The sequence below is a fragment of the Cottoperca gobio genome, chromosome 10, assembly GCF_900634415.1.
Source record: "Cottoperca gobio chromosome 10, fCotGob3.1, whole genome shotgun sequence".
Lineage (NCBI taxonomy): Eukaryota > Metazoa > Chordata > Actinopteri > Perciformes > Bovichtidae > Cottoperca > Cottoperca gobio.
Window position 1 is genome coordinate 15,588,530 of NC_041364.1, and position 23,033 is coordinate 15,611,562.

The following is a 23,033-nucleotide window of genomic DNA, read 5'->3' on the forward strand; positions in this document are numbered from 1 at the left end:
TCTTTATTTCAGCCTCTAAGAAGAGTCTGACATCTCCGAGCAGACTCATTATACAGACTCTATTAGATTTCAAAAATCTCTCCTCTGCTAATGGAGGGAGAGTGAGGGGAAAAGGAGAAACACAGCAGCCCATTAAAGGAGAGATGGAGGAAGTTAACTTTCAGTCTAATTAAATGCAATTTCAGCATAATAAGAAGGCTTAGATCAATAAAACAATGCCACAGATTAAATCAATGGCACAATAGGATGCCCAGTTATATGCCCATTAGACTGTCTGTCCACTAAAGAAGCTTTCCTGCAGTATTTTAGGCTACAATTTATAGCATTCTGGGGCTTACCCAGGCGTCATTTAATGCAAACCACACAGGTCAATACCGTTAAAACTGCTTATCCCTGTGTTTCAGAGACAGCTGTTACTAAGGTTTTGTCAACGAATGTCAATTCAATTGTTTATAGATAGCACACCATTAGTGTACATCTTGTACAGCTCCTAATGAGCCTCTACACTGAGACTTACAGACAAACTACATCAACATATCACTAAAATAGATTCCCTTTAAACGTCCATCCCTCTAATGTATTAGGAGGGCAAAGAAATAATGAAACCTCATCCTCAGGCATAGCCCAGGGAAAGATGTGATGAACTGTGAATTTCCCCTCAAACATTTTAGAAAGATAGGAGAAAAGCTCTACATCATTCATATATACTGATCTGTGCAAGAGCAAATGATTAACCTGCACACCCCGACATGCTGAAGTATTTTTCTTAAATAGGAGGCACTCAATATGCAGACTAAAAAATATCTCACAATGGAAGCTCACAATAGTTGAAAATTTAAATATGATTTCAAAGTAAAGAGCCAAAACAGATCACAAGAATATCAATTAGACAAACCAACCTTTACAAACACGGGTGAATTCACCGTGAAAATAGGCTCCATACATCACTTTCTTTTTGTTGCAATATAATGTATTCTTACAGTGGAAATTCATTTCAATTGGTTTTCTTATCTCTTCTTCCAGGATGTGATCTCCTCCCTGCAGGACCGCCTCTCACTGCGCTACATTGAGCACTTTGCCTTGGTGCTGGAGGCCGGTGGTCTTGACCAGAATCAGAGGTTGCATCTGCTGCAGGACAACCAGCCACTGACACATGTAAGAAACCAAAAACAGGAAAAGTAATGTAAAATGTCTGCAAAAGAAAAACCAATTCAGTTAATGGATGTGTTTGCAGGATTAACAGTATGAAAGAAAAAACGGCTAAACAAAGCTATTTATATATATAGTATATATAAAATGTCAAGTTTGGTTTGGAAAAATGTTGTAGGGGCTGGGATTCTGTGTGTGGTCATATTGTCAAGAAACTGGAGAGCAATCAGAGAACTCTGACACTATAGTTCAATATCACTACCTAAAAGTTAAAATTATTTCCACAAGAAGTCATATGAAGCAAATCAAATGTCTTGTTGATGGATCTGTTTAATTCTACCCTGTTCACCTGTCATCTGTCGTATTCTTTCAGGTGGTGCATAGAACCTACTTCCAAGGGATGAAGTGTCTGTTCCGCATCTGCTTCTTCCCCAAGGACCCTGCAGACCTCCTGAGAAGGGACCCTACTGCGTTTGAGTACCTCTATATACAGGTAAAGCACTGGATTAAATGGGGATTTTAAAGGAAGTCATTCAATCTTATGACACCGTTGGAGAGCTGTCTCCTCGAAGTGCAAGGGCTTTGCCTTCTTTGACTGATTTCACAATTAGAAAGCATGCACCAGAGTCAGGCTTTGGACATAATTGCCCTTTTGCAAGCACTCCAAAAACGCTATCACATGAACTTCAGATATCCAACAATCCTATGAACTTGTAAGCTGTCCCTGGCAATTCAAATATTGCTACGACTTAGAGAAGGATTCCGGTCTTTAACAGTGTTTTTTGCAATCGGCTGTGTACAAAACAACATTTCAACCTGCCTTAACAGAGTCGCAATGACGTCATCAAGGAGCGTTTTGGCATGGACTGGAAATCTGACATCACGTTACGATTGGCTGCGCTACATATCTACATCACTGTGTCCTCCGCGCGGCCCAATCAGAAGATCTCTCTCAAGCATGTCGAGTAAGTCCACAAACTAAATTAGCCTTCAAATGAACTTTTGAGAAATTACAGACAAAAAGTGACGTATTGCATTCTTTTTTTCCATCATTAATATTTCTGTGTACCATATCTTTGAGTCCCACAGCGAAGTTTGTTCATTCAATAATGTCTAAATGATTAATAATTAATCCCAATAGTAATAAAAAACTCAAATTGCTCAAGGATCATTTTCCCTAGGTCGTTATGAGACAAAGAAATCCATTGCTTTGTCAAATTACATCTCTCCCTCAATTTGGTCATTTATTCTTTAAAACCTCAACCTAGCAAGTAATTAGTTTCTGCCATCACAGCCAATGAAGCAGAACAGATCCACGGTGCCTGTAATAGATTTAAGGTGGCTATGTCAAGACAGGAGTCAAAGAGGATGTAAGCTTGGCTCACTGTGTCTTCCCATGGGACGAATAAAACTCTTTGTCTTCTGAGTTGCGACATCTTCCCCGGACTAACTCCGGAGTTGTTTTTCTCTTGTGTGTATACTCATCCATCTTTCCCTTTGCTCACTATCACAGAAAAGAGTGGGGGCTAGAGCCTTTTCTTCCCCTCACTTTGCTTCCAACAGTCAAGGAGAAGAATGTGTGCAAGAGCCTGTCTCAGTTGCTGAAGACCTACCAGCATCCACCACCATCGGGCAACAAGGTTTGTCCATCTAAACCATTCAAATCAAATCAACACTAAATGTTCATTTGAACTATTTCTATATTTGAAATATCTAGGCAATTATGTGTGTAGGATTTTACTTCCTTTGGTTATACTGCCATTTATAAGCATTGCAATTACATACTTTTCATTACTATCAATATTTAAATCTCAACCCGCTACTGCTTCTTTAGAGGAGATTTTAATTTATTGTATCCTATGGTTATGTCAGCTTGATAACTCGTCATTTTTATTAGGGCAAGTCTTTCATCTCTATACATGTAACTGTTGCATAAGACTTTATGGTCTACATATGTGGCTCAACAGTGCCCCCAGGAGGACTTTGGTTGTGCTGGAGGAGGATTCTTTCAAAGATGAGCATTTCTTGTTTATCATTCTGTTGACAGGTCCCTCCTCTCCAAGGAAAGCTGCAGTACATGCGTGTACTCAATGACCTTCCACCTTTTGGTGGAATACTGTTCCAAACTGTTGGACTGGTAATATATTTTATCTACATGTATCTCTTTTACTTAATTCTTTGCTCCACCGATTTTCCATAAGTATCTTTGAAGCTGTGTATGTAGTTGCCCAATAAACATGCTTTATAAATGCACTGACTGAAAATTAAGGAATTATAATTTCTTAATATCATTTTGAAAGGTTTAATGTGATGTTCCAATATACTGTAGAAATTAAAGCCAAATAATTGTAAACATCTTGTGTTCTTCAACAGGATGAGAAACAATCAGCTACAACACTACTGGTGGGTCCTCGACATGGCATCAGTCACGTGATTGATCTGAAAAACAACCTGACAACAGTTTTGACCGAGTTCAGTAGGGTTGCCAAGGTCCAGCTCTACCGAGAGAGCCAGGGAGTGGCTCGTGTGGAGGTGACAATCCATGAGGCCAAGGTATTACAACACAGTCTCAATAGATGCACCTTATAATTACATCTGATAATGACAAAACATGTTGCAGTAGGTTGCAGTATTATGTATTTTGCATGCCATCTCTTTAGAGTGGCAATTTCCATTTGAACTTTATAAATGATAAAATGATCTACCGGCAGTACAAATCCGTTCAACAGTTTTATAAATTCAATTTCATCAGGTTTTTACAAAATGAACAGGCAATGCTCATTGCCTGTCCCCTAAATAGTCTTCTAATTCCCCTCCCTACCACCCCCTGCAGCCCCTGGTACTACTCATGGAATGGCCTGAAGCCAGTAACTTTGCATGCCTCATCTCTGGCTACTACAAGCTGTTTGTAGACCCTAAACGGACCATCTACTTCCGGACTCCTGGTCAGTCTCAGCTGACCAAGGCAGGTATGTTAGAAAGCTTTTTGACTTGTAGGTGTTCCTTTTGAACACATGCTTGGATTAGGCAATATATATATATATATCACATGTGAAAGAATTTACAGATGAAACATTCATCACCCATTTAGAGTTGTATATGTGTCTTTCTTTCAGCCTCATACTACATGTCTGGCAATATTTGGTAATCTTCATTATATGTTCAGTCTACATGGACATTGATCTGCTTCTTCATTGGCTGAAATCATTACCTGTAGTAACCAGGTTATCCTGGAACTACCATCTCATGGTGCCCTCTGCTGTCTCTTCTCTCATCTCAATCTTGACTCATTGGAATGGGACACTCCATATATATTTTTCCCAAAATAGGCTTATGGAATTAAGTTAATTCGTTTTCATGAACTGCAATCATAAAGGATACAAGAATAATTGATTGTCATCGTACAACACAGGGTTGTGCAACACAATGCAGCTATAGTCCCATTCTGATACATAAGGGGAAAAAAAGAAAAACTATTTTTTGTAGTGGATTGTGAATACTGTTCAAACATGAACAGATCCTCTGCCATCTGCTGTCTCAACATGTAGTCCACATAAAAGAGGGATCATCATACCATCACATTCCACCAGAGTCTAACCCTCCAACCTCAAAAAACTTCAACTTTCAACATCCATCTCTGAAATAACAAATAATCCCCATGTGACCACCAGCTGTCACCTCTGCTTTCCCATCTGGATATCCCCACTAGTTTTTAACACCTCAAACTTTCCACTGCTCTGACAATTCTATCCTCAGATTACAGAAGCTCCCACCATGCTCACCCACGCTCTGGGGCAACCAGCTTGCCAAGTGGAGGGCGGCGAGGGGACGAGAGGGAAAGCTCACACAGGGAGTCGGGGCCTTCAAGGGCCCTAGTTCCGGCAGAGCCTCGGCATCTGGGCCTGTGTCATGTCCACCTTCGAGAACAACAACAATTTCAAGAGCTCCAAACACACGCCGAAGCTGAACTCGACATTAATGAAAACTTTATTTCCCATGAGCCACCTGGGCGGCCCCGCACCAAGTCAGACCCTACCCAGCAGAGTACAGAGGAAATATCTGGGGTTTTAGAGAGCCCAGCAGTGGAGAATGCAGGATTCAGAATACGAGCCCAAACAATGGGTAAATCCCAGAAAGCCTCACGATACTTCTGTGATTCCTGCAAAGCCAGACATAGGGCAGAAGGTCTGACAGCAGCAGGGAACAATAGTGGGAGCTCGGGAAAACACTGCTCAAGTACTTGTGCCTCCCGAGATGGAGGTGCTGTTGACCTCATTCACTTACCACCCCCGGGGAATGAAGAGGACGAGGCAGATGGTGGTGGAGAGAAATTGCAACCACCACCCCCTGCTATTGCTGCCCCACCACCTGGGTTTAGGGACAACAGTTCAGATGAGGATGACACAAAGAGAGGGAGGAAGGCTCGAACCAGTGCCAGCTCAGGGGCCGCCTCTGGGAAGCTGGCCCAAGCCAAGGAAGATGTGCCTGTGACACTAATTGATAATGTGGCCACAAGAACAGTCCGAGATCATGCCCAGGAGCTTGATGATGCTCTGGTGTCCACCTTACAGGCACTAGAGGCTTTGGCCGCCTCTGAGGACTACCCCCATCACCCTCAACAGCCAACACAGACTGCAGGTCAACAGCCTCAGTCATGCCACGGCCCACATCTTGCACACAAAATTAAAAGTAGTACTGATCTAATAAAGTGTTACTTTTTTTATCAATTAATATTCCACAATACATTTGCAGTATATCATCTTTTTATTATCTTGGGAAATGGCTGGAAAATACTGTATAATCAAAAACAACATAGAATTAAGGAAAGGGGTTCAAGACAACCTCCTACAGGATACTGAACAAATGTACCAATAACCCAAACTAGAATAATATTATAAGTCAATCTGAAAATATTATGGAACTAGTAGTCAACATCAATAGCTAATAATTACACAATTATGTGTGTCTTAAAAACATTTGTTTATACCAAACCCCTCTTACAGTGTGTTATGTTAACTTAATTATTTTTCTATTTTAAAACATAGAGTAGGCAATTTGCTAGTCTTTGCACATTTGTCAAGCACACACAGGCATCCACATTGAAAAGATGCAGTTCTTTTAGGTAGGGTGATGCAAGCCCACTGGTGCATAGTTAAGTCAGGAAGGGGGTAATAAATCTGACCCTGATGGACAAATTTTGGGAACAAATCAAAACTACTCCAAATATTTGTCAAATTAATTTATGTGTTATTAATAATTGTTGTTTCTTGATTATCCTAACAGTATGCTGTGTTTCCTTCCTCCTCAGGGCTGATTGTCTTAGCTGCCATTACACCTGAGTCATCATTGGACTCAGGCCATGAGACCAACTCCTCTGAATTGACAGATGTTTCTGAGATGGTGTCGGCTATGAAGCAGAACCAGAACCAGGCCTACTTGCTGGCTCACCATATCAACAAAGAACGTATACTCTGCCGTCGTGATTTTCCCCTGGCTATCCCTGGCTGCACTGCAAAGACGATAGGGACTGGGGCCTTCTCTGTGGGTCAGATTCGTGCTGGCTGTCCACCCAAGCAAGTAATCCTCAGCAAGACGGTTCCCTTTAAAGTCAGTCCCAGTCAAGACTCTGGCATACTTAGTGTTATGACAGAGCTGCGAGGAAATCAAGAGACTCAGACTGAACATAAAGCAAAAATTAAAACAAACTCTGAGTCCACCAAAGCTAACACCCTTGATCGACCTTCTAAGTCACCTGAAGAACTTAAAGTGTCCGGTGCTTCACTGACAGCTCAAGTTAGTAAAGATCAGATCTTATCAAATTCTTCTGGAAAGACACTGAGCCAAAATCTTTCTGCGGTTACAAAGGGGAAGACAACAGCACCTCTTACAGACCCTAGCAACAAAGCCTTACCTATCCTCCTACCCATGGACAGAACTGCCTCTGCCAAGATATCTCCCACTAATATGTGCCAAGATGCCAAGACTGCCTCTAGTGAGACCATGAAGCCTTCAAGCTCTACAGAACTTTTATCGGTTGACGACCTTTTCTGCACATGCCCAGTGCAACAGGAGCCTGGGCCTCAACTAACAATAAAAGACCCAAAGGTTCAGAAGATAGTGGTGTTTCAATCCTCCTCACCCACAGATGATGAGCGTCTTCGGGCCAAAGGCCTGCAGCTTACTAACAGCAAAGAAAATGCAGTGAGAGTAGGAGCAGATCCTTGTTTGGCAAAACCCAGCCCTCAAATACAAACCAAGTACTCCCCTCGTTTGCCAGTAAAAGCAGAGACAAAAGAGGCAATTGAAAGCAAGACTGAGGGTGCCCAGGGCAAATCCCACCCTGAGTCACAGAAGTGCCCCATAAAATCCTTACCTATTTTAGATGATCTAACAACACCTAGCCCCTCTGTAGATAAGGTCTCCACTCTCCCAACTAGAGACTCAAAGAAGCAAGGCAGCGGTAAGGGAAAGTCCCAGCGCAGTGCCCCTTTCTTGAGCTTCCGAAACCTTCTTTCAGCTACGTTCCCAGCAAGAATGCGAAGAGAAACAGATGAGCGAAGGGCTCAGTTGCAGAAAGTCCGCCAGTATGAGCTTGAGTTTTTAGAGGAGCTGCTGAAACCCAAGTCATCCCAGGGAGAATTTTTGCCCCAGGGGTCCTCACCTGTGCCCTCAGGCACTCCTTGTGCCTGCCAGCTCCGAACCAGCCCTGTCCTAAAGGCACCAGGTATCTCCAGGGAGCAAAGACGCAGCTGTGACTGTAAGCGGATGTGTAGGGGCATGCGACTACCTGACACACCAGTTGGATCCACAACAGAGACGCAACATAGAGGCAGAGAGAGACCTATCTCTAAAACCCCTCCAGCAGTCTCCAAAGCCCCTCACACCCAAGGTGCTCCAAGGAGACCTCAGACCTTGGAGATCAAAACCACTCGAATACGCTCTACCAGCCTGGAGTCAAGAGAGCCAAGGGGAAACCAGGGTTCCTGCTTGCCAACATGTACTCCTCAAACAGATTGCATGGGAGCTCCAGAATATAAGAAGCTCCAGAGGCGATACAGCATTGGAGAGCTCGATAACAGCACTAGCACACCTGTGTATGCTGAGGTGAGGCCCAAAGCCAAAAGTCTAGAGAAAGAGATGGAGAGAGTCAGGGCCACAGGGCTAAGGCTCCCCACCCCAGTAGAGCCAGTCCACACTCAATCTCACCAGTCAGAGGGGAAGGTGAAAAAGGGAGTGTTTTTCATTCAGGGTGAAGAGCTACTGCGTGAAAGTAAAGAGGGGACTAGCGAGGTGCTGCTGACCATGCCCAGTGAAGACAGTGACGACAAGGATAAATGCTGCTCATTTTGTTTCTGCTACAGGAAGTGTGAGGCGACAGATGAAAACAGTGAGAAGGATGAGCTCTCATACTCCATACCCCTCCAGGTCCTTCCAGGCATGGAGCTGGACTCGCGTACCTTTCCTGTAGTAAGCAAAACGCTCCAGGTTCTTAATGCAGAGGACTGCAGTGGGGAGGAAGAGGAGGAGGAGGAGGAAGAGGAGGAGGAGGAAGAGGAGGAGCCACAGAACCAGGAGATTGACCTGAGAGCCTGTGTAACACTGGAGGGGAGCCTGGCACGGGTACAGGCTCTACAGGGGAAAACTTTCAGCTTGCCTGATGGTTTCCTAAATGCCCAGTTGGATGCTAATGAGTTGCTAGCTATTCTGCGTCAGTGTGCTAACAGCCCACAAACTGAGGGGGAGGCTCGTCTTCAACCTTCACAGATTGCGGAGTACAAACAGGAGCTTGCAGTGCGCTTCAAAGAATTCAGAGCATCTTGTCGACGAGTGGCAAGTGTTGAAAAAAGCCCAACACGTATGCTTGCTGTTGTCACAGCCAGCTTTCAAGTGTTGTGTGAACTAACTCAGACCTTCATCAAATTGGTCAGAGGAGTTCGTTCAGAAACCCAAAGGCTGCAGCTGTTGAGAAAAGTTGAGGAAGTAGCTATCAACTACACTTTGCTTCTGCGCGCAGCAGAAGAATCAATGGGACACTCAAGCAGCTTGCCATCAAAGACATTGAGCCCTCAAGTTTCCTCCAACACCAATAACATGAGCTCACTAACTCGACCCATCAAGACTCTGCCTGCCCAGTAAGAATACATCTGGCAGGGATGTAATCTAAACAGTCCAGAATGTGGGTGGCTTCTCTATCCAAATTCATTATTTGTTTATTGTTTACATTTTTTACAAGACCTGCAATGACTCATCCTCAGTAAAAATTGCAATGCAGCTGTTCCATCCCATGTTTACAGGCCCTGAGGTAGCCTCGTGGATCTTGTTTTGAAATACAAAGATACACCAAACTAATGCACAATGGAATAAGAACCCTATAACAGACTGGGTGATACAGGGCTAATCACCTCATATCAATATTCACAGTATACATATGTCATCATAGTATAATATTTTATATGTAATGTATATTTGAGTTGTGTCTACTTAGCAAATAATATAAAGTTTTGTGACGAAAAAAGTGAAGAATATATTTGAAATGTATTGAGTTAAGAGAACTATAAAAATCATAATGAATCATCAGAAATAAATGTACTCTGGACAAAAATACTTCAGAGATCTTGTCACGTAGCGACTTCTGTAAATTGCATAGTCCAAAGCGTTGGTTGGTTAGATGGTGATGTGTTTGTTTGTTGAATTTTCTAACTGTTGTAATGCAAAATGGAGATCTCTGTTTGCTATGTTGACAATGTCTGGCGTAGTGATACAAGAGTCAGAGTGTAAGTGACAGTGCTGGAAAATGAAAACCGCTGAAAGACTTGTATGACATTTTAAACTATATTGATTGATAGAGGCCCATTCACTCACTATAACAGTGCAGGTATGAAACACACCTGCTCAGGGCAGACAATGTAGCAGAGACCCAAGTCACAGTCTTATCCACTATACATAAATGAGTGTCGTTACCTCACTCAGCTGTAGTGAAGGAATACCCACACTGTACTTAATAACGCACAGAGTATTTTACACCATCACTGATCCATGAATCACTTGCATCTCACTTGTCCTGAATCATAGTTTTAAATATAGCCATCCACTTGCAAGTGAGTAAGCTTATCAGTAGAATTTTGCACAACCTCTGAAATTAGCTCTGAAGTTGAAATGTGTCTTTTAATGTTTTATTAAGTGTTTTTTATTCACTCTGCTGCTGAAAATATCACTTAAGTCCACATTCACATAATTCATCACCTCAAAGTTAAAGCTTACCCGTTTCAAAGGATCCTTTGTTTTTATTCAGGTTTTCAGATACAGTATAAACAAATTTGCTTTCTATGTGCTGTTATACATTGTGCAATCTAGCAAATATATAAGAAACACACAAAGTAGTTTTCTATGTATTTTAATAAAACTAACACATCTGTTTCCTGTCTGAAATCTTCTTTGTGTCTCATCCTCTTGTTATCCCTGGAAATCAACCAGAGAGGCTTTATAGTTGTACTCGCCTAACCTGTATACTGGACATACTGTTCAAAGAAAGTGCTGTAAAACCAAATGAATAGTGACAACTGGCCTGCCATAATACTAAAGACGGGAAACGTGATATCGATGTTTCTTGCATAATAAAGTATTGCACTCAAACTGAAACTCAAAGGTTTATAAAATACTGTATATGATGTAACCATCCAGCCTGAGTCAATGTATTTAACTGTTTGGTGAGTTAGGACACTTAGTACCATACAGTGCATACTTGCAAATGTTCAATATTTGACAAACAATTTAAATCAAAGGTGGGGGGGTGGGCATTTAAATGCATAAATGTTTGGCTTAGTACTGGTGTAAATTTGAGGCACTTTCATCTTCTTGTTTATTTGATTAATATCTTAATCTTTAATTATTATGTATTAATATGTCTGTGTGTGACAATTTGATTTAGCAAAAAACACTACCATGTTTCATTCAACAGAGTTTGATCTTCAATATCAAACAGAAATCCGGACATCAGCCTTGTTGTACTTCTTTTCTTGGTTTCAGAACACATTTCTAGTGTTTACAAGCACTTTCTTTTAACGGTTTGTCCTTCGCTGTTGATGTGGCATTTTCCATAACCATATGCAGTGTTTTTCTCTTTCACTGTACTGCATGTTTTCCTTCACGTATTAGACTTTCAGAGGCAGATACTTTGGCCATTGAAGGTGATAAAACTGTTTGTACAGATCATTTTCCAGTTCTAAAGTGGAAAAACAGGCAAAAATGAATGCTGTGGGGGAAATATGTTAATGTTTTACAAATTATATTCAGTATGGAAATGTATTATTCTACACTGTAAATGTAAATAGCAAGATAGCATATTTGAGAGAATAAGAAAGAACTTTCAAACATTACCTGTTACATTAAGATTTATCCAAACTCTTCACTATTTTGTAAAAAGGAAAAGATAAAACATGTCTGTAAGGTAATTTATTTATAGTAGTAATGTAACATAGAGACTAATAGCAAAACATATATTTTAATGAGTATATAACGAGTATAAAGCATGGGACATGTTTATTTTTATAAACAAAAATTTAACTGAAACATTTCAACATTCTGATAAACATTTTCTGTCATTGATCAGTTGATTTGCTTAACTGTGTGGATTTGTCCGTGTTTCATTCACACGATGATCCCGCCATGGCTTAATCCATTGTTTTTTATGTGCACCTATTCATTCCTGTCTTTATTTACTGTCAATGATCTTGTCATCACTGTGGTCTTCTGTCTGTGTACAAAGTTAACTCATGTTTTACAAGCAATAAAGTATATTATATAAACTCTTTCAGAGAACTTGGAAATGACATTGCATGCTGCAATACGTGCCATAGTGACCATAGGTGTCCATTAGAATGACTGCCAACAAATGACATCATGTGAAAGAAATGTCTCTCTTGCAGCTGTGCTTGCATCATTCGTTTGGCTCTGGCAAAACCTAATGTTGACTCAATAGTGTAAACCTTGACACAGCATCAACAACTGACATTTTAAATAGGTTTACTTTCAATTACTTTTTTTCTTGTTTTTTGTATTCATGCTAAGCTTTGAAAAGCAGATCCACTAGACAGTGGAGCCTCTTTGCTAAAACATTACAATGAAATTATGATCATTTACATAACTGGCCACAAGAAAGATACTCCACCAGAAATACAACTGTTTGTGCATTTTATAGATCTATAACCCTCATAATTTTACAAACCAGTCCAACCTAAACTTACAGTTGTATAACACTGTAATAGTTAATATTATATTAATAGTTAAGACTTTAATGACAGTGCACATCATGACAGGTCACAGTAGGAAAAGCAAAGGGGTAAATAAAATAAAATAATCCAGTTAATGTTGACTGAATTCCATTTAGCTGATTCAGTTTTAAGGTTTATTGTGCACGCTGGCTCACTGTAACAAGGTCCTGGCTTACGAGTACTTTTTCAAATAGATCACAGCCATTAGTGTTATTAATAAGTAACACATGCTTTTCCTGCTGTGAGGAGGTTTGTACTTACTACTTCTGCATTTTGGTGAAGCACATTTGTCATAGTCCCAAAGTTCGCCATGTGGTCTCTAAGGTCCTGAAGTGAGTGACAGGCACATTTCACGGGTCTCTGCTAAAATTACAAAGTTAGATTTAGCTTTAATGATGAACACATGGGGAATGTGCAGTTGTTAACTCTGATCTAGAGTATGGAAAGGCTAAATACTTATTTTTATAAATCATATCCAACGGCAAAGATCTTAGATATAACTAATATGGACAGTGTCTATGTGTAGCCTTCTTATGCACTGCAGTGCTGCCCTCCCACATGCTAGGAAAGGTGGTAAATATTCTAGGAGTCCACATTTCCAGCAGACCCACAATCAATATTGAGGCAAAGAGGACACAATTTAACATCAATATCCATGTTTTTTATGAAACAATTTAGAAAATGCAGGTAGACTATTTATTTGAGGCAATAACATGCACCACTCAAGAACAAGGGGCAGTTAAAACTTGGTTCATCTGCCTAACTATGTATCAGCATTAACTCACTTTGTGCTTTTAATTTGCAATTGCATGCTGTAAACTCACAGGAGTGAAGATTATCCATGGATATACCTCACTTGACAGATGGAGATAATGTCCGCTATACTAACGAGGAAAGACGTTAACACACATGTGAACACATCATACTATGTAATGAACGTTTTATCAAGGTGTTCAACATGTGGGGGAGAAAAAGTGACTGTTTCACACCAAAACCAGATATATAGAGCTGCTGCACAAATACTGTGTTGTATCCCAGGACCAACATTAAGGAAACAGGCATTAATTCTGTGTCTGGTTTAATACATTTAACGACCAAACTAGGGGTATGTCCAAGTGTCTGTCCTGCTGATGAAAACAGTCCAACCTGTCCGTCAAAGCATCCAGTCCCTGACATGTGACATATTCTCTGCTGCTTCCTACAAGCTCTGGTGAACATTGTTCACAGCCCTGCAGGCGGGCTTAATTTTTGGCCATGAAAAGAAAATATTTCATATATATATCAGCTTTTTTTCCCTCAGAAGTATATGAGTTTCTCAATGGATCACCAGATTGTTTTGTTTTTTCTTAATGAACTGTGATATTTTCATATTCGTTTATCAACATACTGAAAAATAATCTGTAAATGAAAACCAGTTTGTAAGTATTACAATAGATCGCAATAAATTGTGATAAAGGCATAAATAAAATAAGTAATAAAAAAGTGTTTGACCACAAAAAAAAACCCCATACTATTTGGTATAAGGTTACAAAACAAAATGACATTTTGCATGTTTGCGGGTTTTTTTCATTAAAAAAACAACAGTGGAATTATGTAAACAAACTGGGATTTAAGTGGTTAAAATTATGTAGATGTTGGTTAAAGAAAACAACTCAGTGAAAGTGTAACATTATATTGTTGTATTTCTATAGCAGTTTTAGGAAGGCACATTTTTGTTGTCTAAGGTTTGTTATCAAGTAGATGTTTGTTTTTTATCTGACTGCACAGAAATTAAAAAATGCATCAAAATCAATGTTATATCCCAGAATATAAGCAAAATGAAAACAGTGGCATTATCGAAATAATCTGGAATTAATGAAGTTGGAAAAGATTTAAATCAAAATCTTAGGGCAGTTTTTGACATGGAAATTGTATTTATTTATTTAGTTATTGAACTTGCATTACAGTAGAGACTGTTCTAAAACTTATATTTTGCTCTTCTGATAGTGACACATGGAGGTCAAAGCAAAAAAAATGGAGAAATGTAACTTTTTACTACACTTCATTTATTTTATAATTTAAATTATACGTACATGGGAAACATGATGAGCTCATAAAATATGATGGATGCCATGTTATTGATTACTTAACACAACAGTGCACATAATTGTTCAAATTAGCTCCAATGTTAGCACCACCTTCACCAGCACTGAAATAGTAATAATAGTAATGCTACTAACACAATAAATCATCACAATTATAATCCAAATGTATCATTGTCTCCTTGTCTCCTTCTCCCTCCATGTCTGTGTCTCTCCCTCCGTTCCCCTCTCATTCTCACCTGCTTGTTTTCCCTCTCTTTACCCTTTCTCTTTTCAGCTCTTTCTCTTTGACCTCCCTCCAGAGTATCTGCGCTTGAACAGTATATTCAGTTTAATACTGATACTCTGAAGTTCAAATTGAACTTCATCATGACAGAGGGAAAGGTGGAGGAGCAGCAGGAGGTGGCCCTCACTATACCAGAACAAGGAGTTTCCACAGAGGAGGAGCAGCTACCCTACCCAGATCTGGCCCTCGTGGTTTTCCGCTGCTTGAAACAGACCTGCAAGACCTTGTAACTGGTGTCTGCGAGTCGCCTGTAGCCCATATCCTTTCTAACTGCTTGAACTTTAACCTTGTCTGACACCTAGTAAGACCATGTATAATTATAATAATACAAACTTCAGTAAATTTGAGTAGATATCCTCAGTGTCTCTAAGGATGGCACATTAAAACATTACAACATTGTATACATTTGGCCATTATTAGTCCCATTAGGAGCTTCTAGCATTTAATCGTCTGTCCTCGTTTGTTGATAAATGAATGAATTTTATCTCATCCTATGTGTTTTGACCTCAACGTCTTCCTCCACGTTGTTGGATTATGTGTCCGTACTGATGGTCCTGCTCAACTGTTTGAGTCTGAGCATGTACAAGCCTGGTGAAGGGAAGAGCTCCAACATAGAGGTTAGTGTGACCCTATCTCAGTAGGTCCTGGCCGTAAAATGTACATTTAATGTGTCATTAACACCTAGTTTAAATACAATTTTCATCAGTTTCTATTATTGCGGTGTGGCTAGATATGTGCTGACACATTTCTCTGCTGATAAACAACAGTAGTCACCTTAGGAAAACATCATTGATTCGGGTTGCAGCGGTATACCATGGAATGAAAATCGCTGATTATCATATCATGTACATTATAAGGTATCGAAAAGAAGCCGCCTGTGCGATCTAAATCTCAAGCTGACACACCCAACATAATCATAAAAAATTTATTGTAGTAGCACATTTTCCAGTTCTGCTGAGTACAGCTGGTGGTGATGGCCTAGTGGTCTAGTGGTACTCCTTCCAAGCAAAATACTAGAAAGTCGGGAGTTCAACACCAAGCTGCTGCCATTGCTACTTAACCCTGAGTCTCTCCAGGGAGACTGTCAATGTAAGTTGCTCTGCATAAGAGTGTCTGCTAATGCTAATATGTATGGAGTGGGCAGTTGTCTTCAGTGACAAATATTAGCAAAAGCTATGTGGTTGATTGATTGAAAAATAAAATGCAACTGGACAGAGAATCTCACCTGTGCATGTGCATCTCCTTTCCCCGTCAACATGCAGCTGAGAAAATGGCAAAGAGAAACGAGGCCGATATAAAGAAATTAAACCTAAAGTTAAAAATAGGCCTCTCGTGGCTTGTTTATGAGACTGTTTTCATATTCAGTATTATAATGTGTGTATATTTGTAAAAATGAAAGAACACAAAATAATCCTTGTTTTTGTATGCAACTGTCCCTTCAGGGTGTTTGGTTATCTTCTGAATTTCCTTGGCATCCACTTGCTGCTACTCTGTCAAATTTTTGGGCCAATGCGACTGATCGGCAGAGTACCAAGTAAGTCGACATTTCAACATTTTGCATTGGTCCTTGAAACTTGTTATTTGGCATTGTTTTTCCAAACATACCTACAATAACTGCTGTATGCAGTCATGTTAATATTGTGAATAATTATATGAGTGGAAGATCTGAAGTTTTTTCTGTGGATGTCGATCGCTATGATAAACCTCCCAAAGCAGTCTGGTTCTTTGTGACATCTGAGAAATCACAGTACTTCTAAATAAAGCAGGTCATTAGACATGTGATAAAATGTACCTTGAGAACTACATTTAACAATACTGTACACAACTCTGTGCAGTTTTAGCTTTATTTTAACTCGGAAATACATTGAGGTAGAGACCTTATTTACAATATAGCCGAATAAAAACATAAACAAAAAAGTATTTGAAATATAAATAAAAACTTAGACTGTAGAAAGTAGAAAATAATAAAAAGCCAGGCAACACTTTATAATAACCATCATTAATAAACGGTAAATTGATAGTTCATTTTACTGTTAACTAACAATAAAATTATAATTTATAATGATTACTAATTATTAGTAATGCTATAATTGATTTTATTTTATCATCGTTATCATGTGTAATATGAAGTAATTACTTTATACATTATATATTGTATCATAGCTGATAACAACTATATACTGATAACATTAGTAAACTATGTATGAACCCTATGCACACATTATAAAAATGTATATTAAGTATGTGTAAAAAATCTATAAACATGGACCAGAAACCAATTATTAACCACTGACAAAGTATTAACTATATATCTAAATAATGTTTATAGATGCATTACAAACTTAGGTAAAGGTAATATAATCATCAGTTGCTTTATAATAACATCCAAATAATGTTTAACCTTAACAAAGTGTTACAAATATCTGGTTCATAATGTTTATGGATGTTTTACAAATCATTTGGTAAACATTAACAACAACTTAATATAGTATATAAAATGTTATAATGTGTGCAACAATAAACTGTTAAAATGACATAATTTAAATAATAATTAAAAATGATTAGTAAACTATATTAATTATCATTTAATTATTTAACAGTAAAATAACAATTAATTAAAGTTTAATTAACTGTCAATTGAGCATGTATTAATGATGGTTAATGGTATTAATGAAGGATAAAAGTGAAGTAAACTTTAGATTATTCTGCGTGTTATTCCAGGTTGCAGATGTACAATGAAAAAAACTGTATTTTCCAAGCTCAGTAAAAACCGCCGGCACCTGCAACGTAATCCAATCATTTGAGTGTGTTCGCTCAGACAACAGAGAAGCAACGTAAGGGGGTAACAAACCAGTAAGGGTCTTATAAGGGTCTTCTCGATAAATAAAAGAAGAATCTAGAATCTAGATGGTGCACAAAAACATGTGTGCATATGCCAAAATAACTACTGACGCCATATTTTTGTGTTCATCTGTGTAGGTATGCGACACGTGGTGACTGTACTCCTAGACACCGTGCCCATGCTTGTAAATGTTCTCGTCCTGTACTCGTTTGTCATCCACATTTTTGCCACGTTATGGGAGTCCAGCTGTGGGCAAGCAAATTGCTTGGTCTGTTTTTCCAGTATTTGCATTGGTTTTCTCTCTCTGTCCCGCACAACCAATTACCATTGATCAAATAATCTGCTAATTATTTTCTTGAGTTATTGTTAAAGTTTGGTCGATAAATTGTCAAATAATTGTAAAGGAAAAAGAAACGCTCATCCCAATTTACCAGGACCAAAGGCCATTTCTTCAGATTATATTGATAGTAATATTGATATTCTGTATATAGAGTGAAAGATATATAACAATATCATGATATAAAATGTGTGAAAAATGCTGAGCAAGACACTAATTTACATTTTCTGTAGATAAGAGCATCAACAAATTATTATTTTTAGTTACCTTGATAATACATTTCACAACAAATCCTACATCCTGTTTTTAGGACATTATGTTTTGCTATGATCTCACATTTCTCAGTTTTTTTATTCAGTTGTACAAATATCACTGACATGCTCCACTGAATGTAAACTCTGTTTTTCTCAACACACTGCACTAAAGAACCCGTTTAGATGGGAAATCTAAAAGCTATGTAATGGTATATCAATTCTAGTGTGTATAAACTGTCATTCTTTTTTCTATCCCATTTATCTGTACGTCTGATGGCAAGAACAGGATGCATCGCTGCCGTGATGAGGCACCTTACCACGACAATGGGGAAACCTGCTCATTGGCTGCTCCGACCAATGCTTCGGCTGCGAGTGGGTTAATCCCCATGGTGTCTGGGGCCAGGACTAACACCTGTGTAAACTGGAACTCTTATTACAATATCTGTTGTGCCAGTGACCACAACCCTCACCAGGGAGTCATCAACTTTGACAACATTGGCTACGCCTGGATAACCATATTCCAGGTCAGAAGGACTTTTTGTGTATCTATCTATCTATGTGTCTATCTATATATATAAATGTATCTATCTACATATATATATATATATATATATATATATATATATATATATATATATATATATATATATATATAAATGTATCTATCTATCTATGTGTCTATATATATATAAAAATGTATCTATATATATATATATATATATATATATATATATATATATATATATATAAATGTATCTATCTACAGTATATATATAACTTTTTGTGTATCTATCTATCTATGTGTCTATATATATATATATATAAAAATGTATCTATATATATATATATATATATATATATATATATATATATATATGTATCTATCTATCTAATGTGTCTATATATATATATAAAATGTATCTATATATATATATATATATATATATATATATATAAAAATGTATCTATCTACAGTATATATATAACTTTTTGTGTATCTATCTATCTATGTGTCTATATATATATATATATATAAAAATGTATATACATAAATGTATATATATATATATATATAAATGTATCTATCTATGTATCTATATATATATAAATGTATATATATATAGATATAGATACATTTATATATATATATATATATATATATATATATATATATATATATATATATATATATATATAAATGTATCTATATATGTATCTATATATATATAAATGTATCTATCTACAGTATATATATATATATATATATATATATATATATATATATATATATATAAATGTATCTATCTACAGTATATATATATATATATATATATATATATATATATATATATATATATATATATATATATATATATATATATAAATGCATCTATATATGTATCTATATATATATATATAAATGTATCTATGTGTCTATATAGATACATTTATATATCACATATATATATATATATATATATACATGTTTTTTAGAGCTTATTAAAATCTCCTCGCATAATATTTTATTATCACTCATTATCATATGTAGTATCACTCTCTGTATCTCTCTCTACCCCCAGGTTGTCACACTGGAAGGATGGTTGGAGATCATGTTTTTCCTTCTGGAATGTGATGTTTTTCATACTCATCACCATTGTGAGTCGCCACTTGTCTTTGTTTTAGTTATCAACCGTAGTATTTGGTATTATCCCATACTGATAAAAGTTGGCTTTAGTTGACAAAATGGTCTGTAAAGCTGGTTAAATAATTTCAGAAACAACTATGAAAATCCAACAGCAGCAGCAAAATACATTGAAATTGAGTTTTGATTTAGTGGAAACATCTGTCCCAGTGCTACACGTCTGTCCCCCTGTAGCATTTAATGAGCCTAGAATCAATGAGACCCACATTTTTACTTTAATCCTGGCTCGCAGCAGTTCTTTTCTTAAATAACCTGAAAGAGAAAAAGCCATTTGTTTATTGTAGATTTGAGTTTTATGCTTACCTCAACAGCAGATGGGAGCTAGGTCCTCACAAATTGTTTTACATGCTCTGATGTTGACGAAAGTACAAAAAAAAGACATAACCAACTTAAACTTATCAATTTTGGTTTTCGTCTTTAAGTTTCAGGCTGAGACGCAATTTGGGATTTGGAATATACATTTTTTATTCTCTCATTTACATCGTGTGCAGAATTACGGTTCATGTAAAAGCTTATGTTGCTCCTGAAACAGAGTTTTTGACAACACTTGAATTGTGACATTTTATTTATAAATGAACCACTAAGCTCTTTACAGAGTCGTTCAAAAGTGTCGTAAAAGTGCTTATACAGTTATGCATTCAGAGAGAGAGTTAGAGAAAATGTGTAGGAGAGAGCATGAAGAAGATATAAAGGACAAGAAAGTGGGAGAAAAGGAGGAAAGGCTTAGTCTTAATTAAAGGAACACAAGCAAAAGAAACAACAACATTTCTTTTAGCACAGACGTTCTCCTTTAAAATTGGGGCCTCATTTTAATTGAGGGCAGTAATACTTAAATTGCTGGTGCAATTTCCCTGAAGCAGCTTTTGAACCCTTCCTGTAACTAGCCACTCTTTACTTCCCCAACCAGATGGGCTCCTTCATCATGATGAACGTTTGCCCAGTCGTCATCGCTACCCAGTTCTCGGACAACATGCAGCAGAAGTCAGGAGCGCAGAGCACTGGCGCTGCGTCTATCGCGCAGCTCTTTTGCAATTTGATCTGCTGGCTCGCCAGTAGAAACATCAGGTGGGTCCCAGTACAAGCTGGATGTCCTTTAAATATACAACTAATAGTATTTGTTCAGTTTCAGGCAAAGGGTGGAAACATCCAGAGAGAGAAAATAAATTTCACCCACGACCCAAGTTTAAAGTTCTCTTTTTTGACAATATATCAACAATATTGTTTCAGGAGAAAGGTTGAAATTAATCTGAGATATGATTCTAGTTCAACGTGCTTGCTCGTCTGCTTGTGTCCATGGTCACTGTGTTCCAGGTTACTTTGTTCGACTTCCTAATTTGAGCTATCTCTGTCGATGCTACTCTCTTTTAATAAATCTATCAATTCAGATTCTGACTCAGGAGGACTGGAATATAAATATATATATATATATATATATATATATATATATAGAGATATATATAGAGATAGATATATATATATAGAGAGAGATATATATATATATAGAGAGAGATATATATATAGAGATATATATAGAGATATATATATATAGATATATATATATATATATATATAGATATATATATATATATAGAGATAGATATATATATATATATATATATATATATATATATATATATATATATATAGAGAGAGAGAGAGAGATAGAGATAGAGATAGAGATATATATATATATAGAGAGATAGATATATATATATATATATAGATATATATATATATCTATATATATAGATATATAGATATATAGATATATATATATATATATATATATATTCGATAGATAGATATATATCTATATATATAATATATATATATATCTATATATTAATATCTATATATATTTATCTATCTAATATATATATCTATCCTATATCTATATATCTAGTATATCTAGATATTACTTGTATTATGTATCGATATCTATTTATTATATCCTCTCGTCTCTCTCTCTCTCTCTCTATCTTCTCTCTCTCTCCTTAGAGATAGAGCTATATATTATAGAGAGAGGATAGATAGAGAGATAGAGAGATATAAAATTCTGTCTTAGTCCACTTCATTGGCTCGCTTAGGCCATTTCGGGAAAAAACAACATGCTGGGCATCCTCAGGTCTTGCGCCTGCTACGCACACTGCGCCCACTGAGGGTAGCGTTCAGTGTAGATGTTTGTTTTGTGTGTGTGGGGTTGATATCAGTGCATATGTTTCAGGTACTGTTTCTGTGTAGGCATCCCACCACTTCTCATAGTTGGGTCAGTTTGTGTCTGTGTGTACTTGTGCTGGTTCTAACAATTATCTGTTTGTTCACGTGTGTGTGGTCCAGGGTGATCAAGCGAACCCCGAAACTGAAGCTGGCTGTGGAAGCTCTGATTGCCTCGGTTAAACCCATCGGGAACATCGTTCTCATTTGCTGCGCCTTCTTTTTCTACACCATCCTCGGGGTGCAGGTACTGTGGGAATGCAAACACACACACACACTTATTCTTGCCATTGATAGTGATAGCTTTGTTGCAATTGAGATAATGTCAGGACAATGGTGAGATAACACTCTCTCTGTTTTTATCTCACAACACTGTAGTTGTTCAAAGGGAAGTTCTACTACTGCGATGGTCAGCCAACTATCTCCGGGTGCGAAAAGAATTCAACTTTGACAGCCTGCCTCAGGTAAGGACTAACGCACTGAGAATGACACCGGGAGAAGGATGCAGGTTGCTAGAGAACAAGATTAGCATTCATGCCAGCATCTCCAAACACTAAACTAGAAACTAGAAATTTAATTGCTTAATCATGCTATTTAATATATTAATTTACAAATGTCATTATTTTTACCCAAAGCGGTACATTATATATTTAAACTACCCCCAAAATGTTATTACTTTCCCTTGGAGTGCTTTCTACTTTCTTTTTAAGTTGATTAAAAGAACAAAAGAACCATATTCAACTAACTGTGACGAATACTGTTACAAAACTTAAGATATATTAGAACCTGGAAAATTGTGTCTAAAATCCCAAATCAGCTATAGATCAAGGTCTGATGCATGTGGGCACAGTGGGTTTATCACAGCTTTTGTTGAAAATAAAAGCTGCAGGTGGAAATA

The 23,033-nt window shown here is 37.4% G+C and overlaps 1 protein-coding gene across 3 annotated transcripts in view; it reads left to right on the forward strand.

The window, feature by feature from the left end:
- The window catches only part of frmpd3 (FERM and PDZ domain containing 3), a 73,381-nt gene extending 62,815 nt beyond the window's left edge, over nucleotides 1–10,566 (forward strand). For 2 of the 3 annotated variants that reach the window (XM_029441667.1, XM_029441669.1), the window contains 9 exons: nucleotides 1,024–1,155; nucleotides 1,523–1,642; nucleotides 1,978–2,114; nucleotides 2,663–2,789; nucleotides 3,197–3,286; nucleotides 3,523–3,702; nucleotides 3,950–4,118; nucleotides 4,906–5,787; nucleotides 6,458–10,566. In XM_029441667.1, the coding sequence (XP_029297527.1) occupies nucleotides 1,024–1,155; nucleotides 1,523–1,642; nucleotides 1,978–2,114; nucleotides 2,663–2,789; nucleotides 3,197–3,286; nucleotides 3,523–3,702; nucleotides 3,950–4,118; nucleotides 4,906–5,787; nucleotides 6,458–9,285 (4,665 nt within the window). In that variant the 3' untranslated portion in view covers nucleotides 9,286–10,566. The remainder of the gene's footprint in view (nucleotides 1–1,023; nucleotides 1,156–1,522; nucleotides 1,643–1,977; nucleotides 2,115–2,662; nucleotides 2,790–3,196; nucleotides 3,287–3,522; nucleotides 3,703–3,949; nucleotides 4,119–4,905; nucleotides 5,788–6,457) is intronic. The other variant, XM_029441668.1, reaches the window with a different exon arrangement.
- Nucleotides 10,567–23,033: the final 12,467 nt, after the last annotated feature.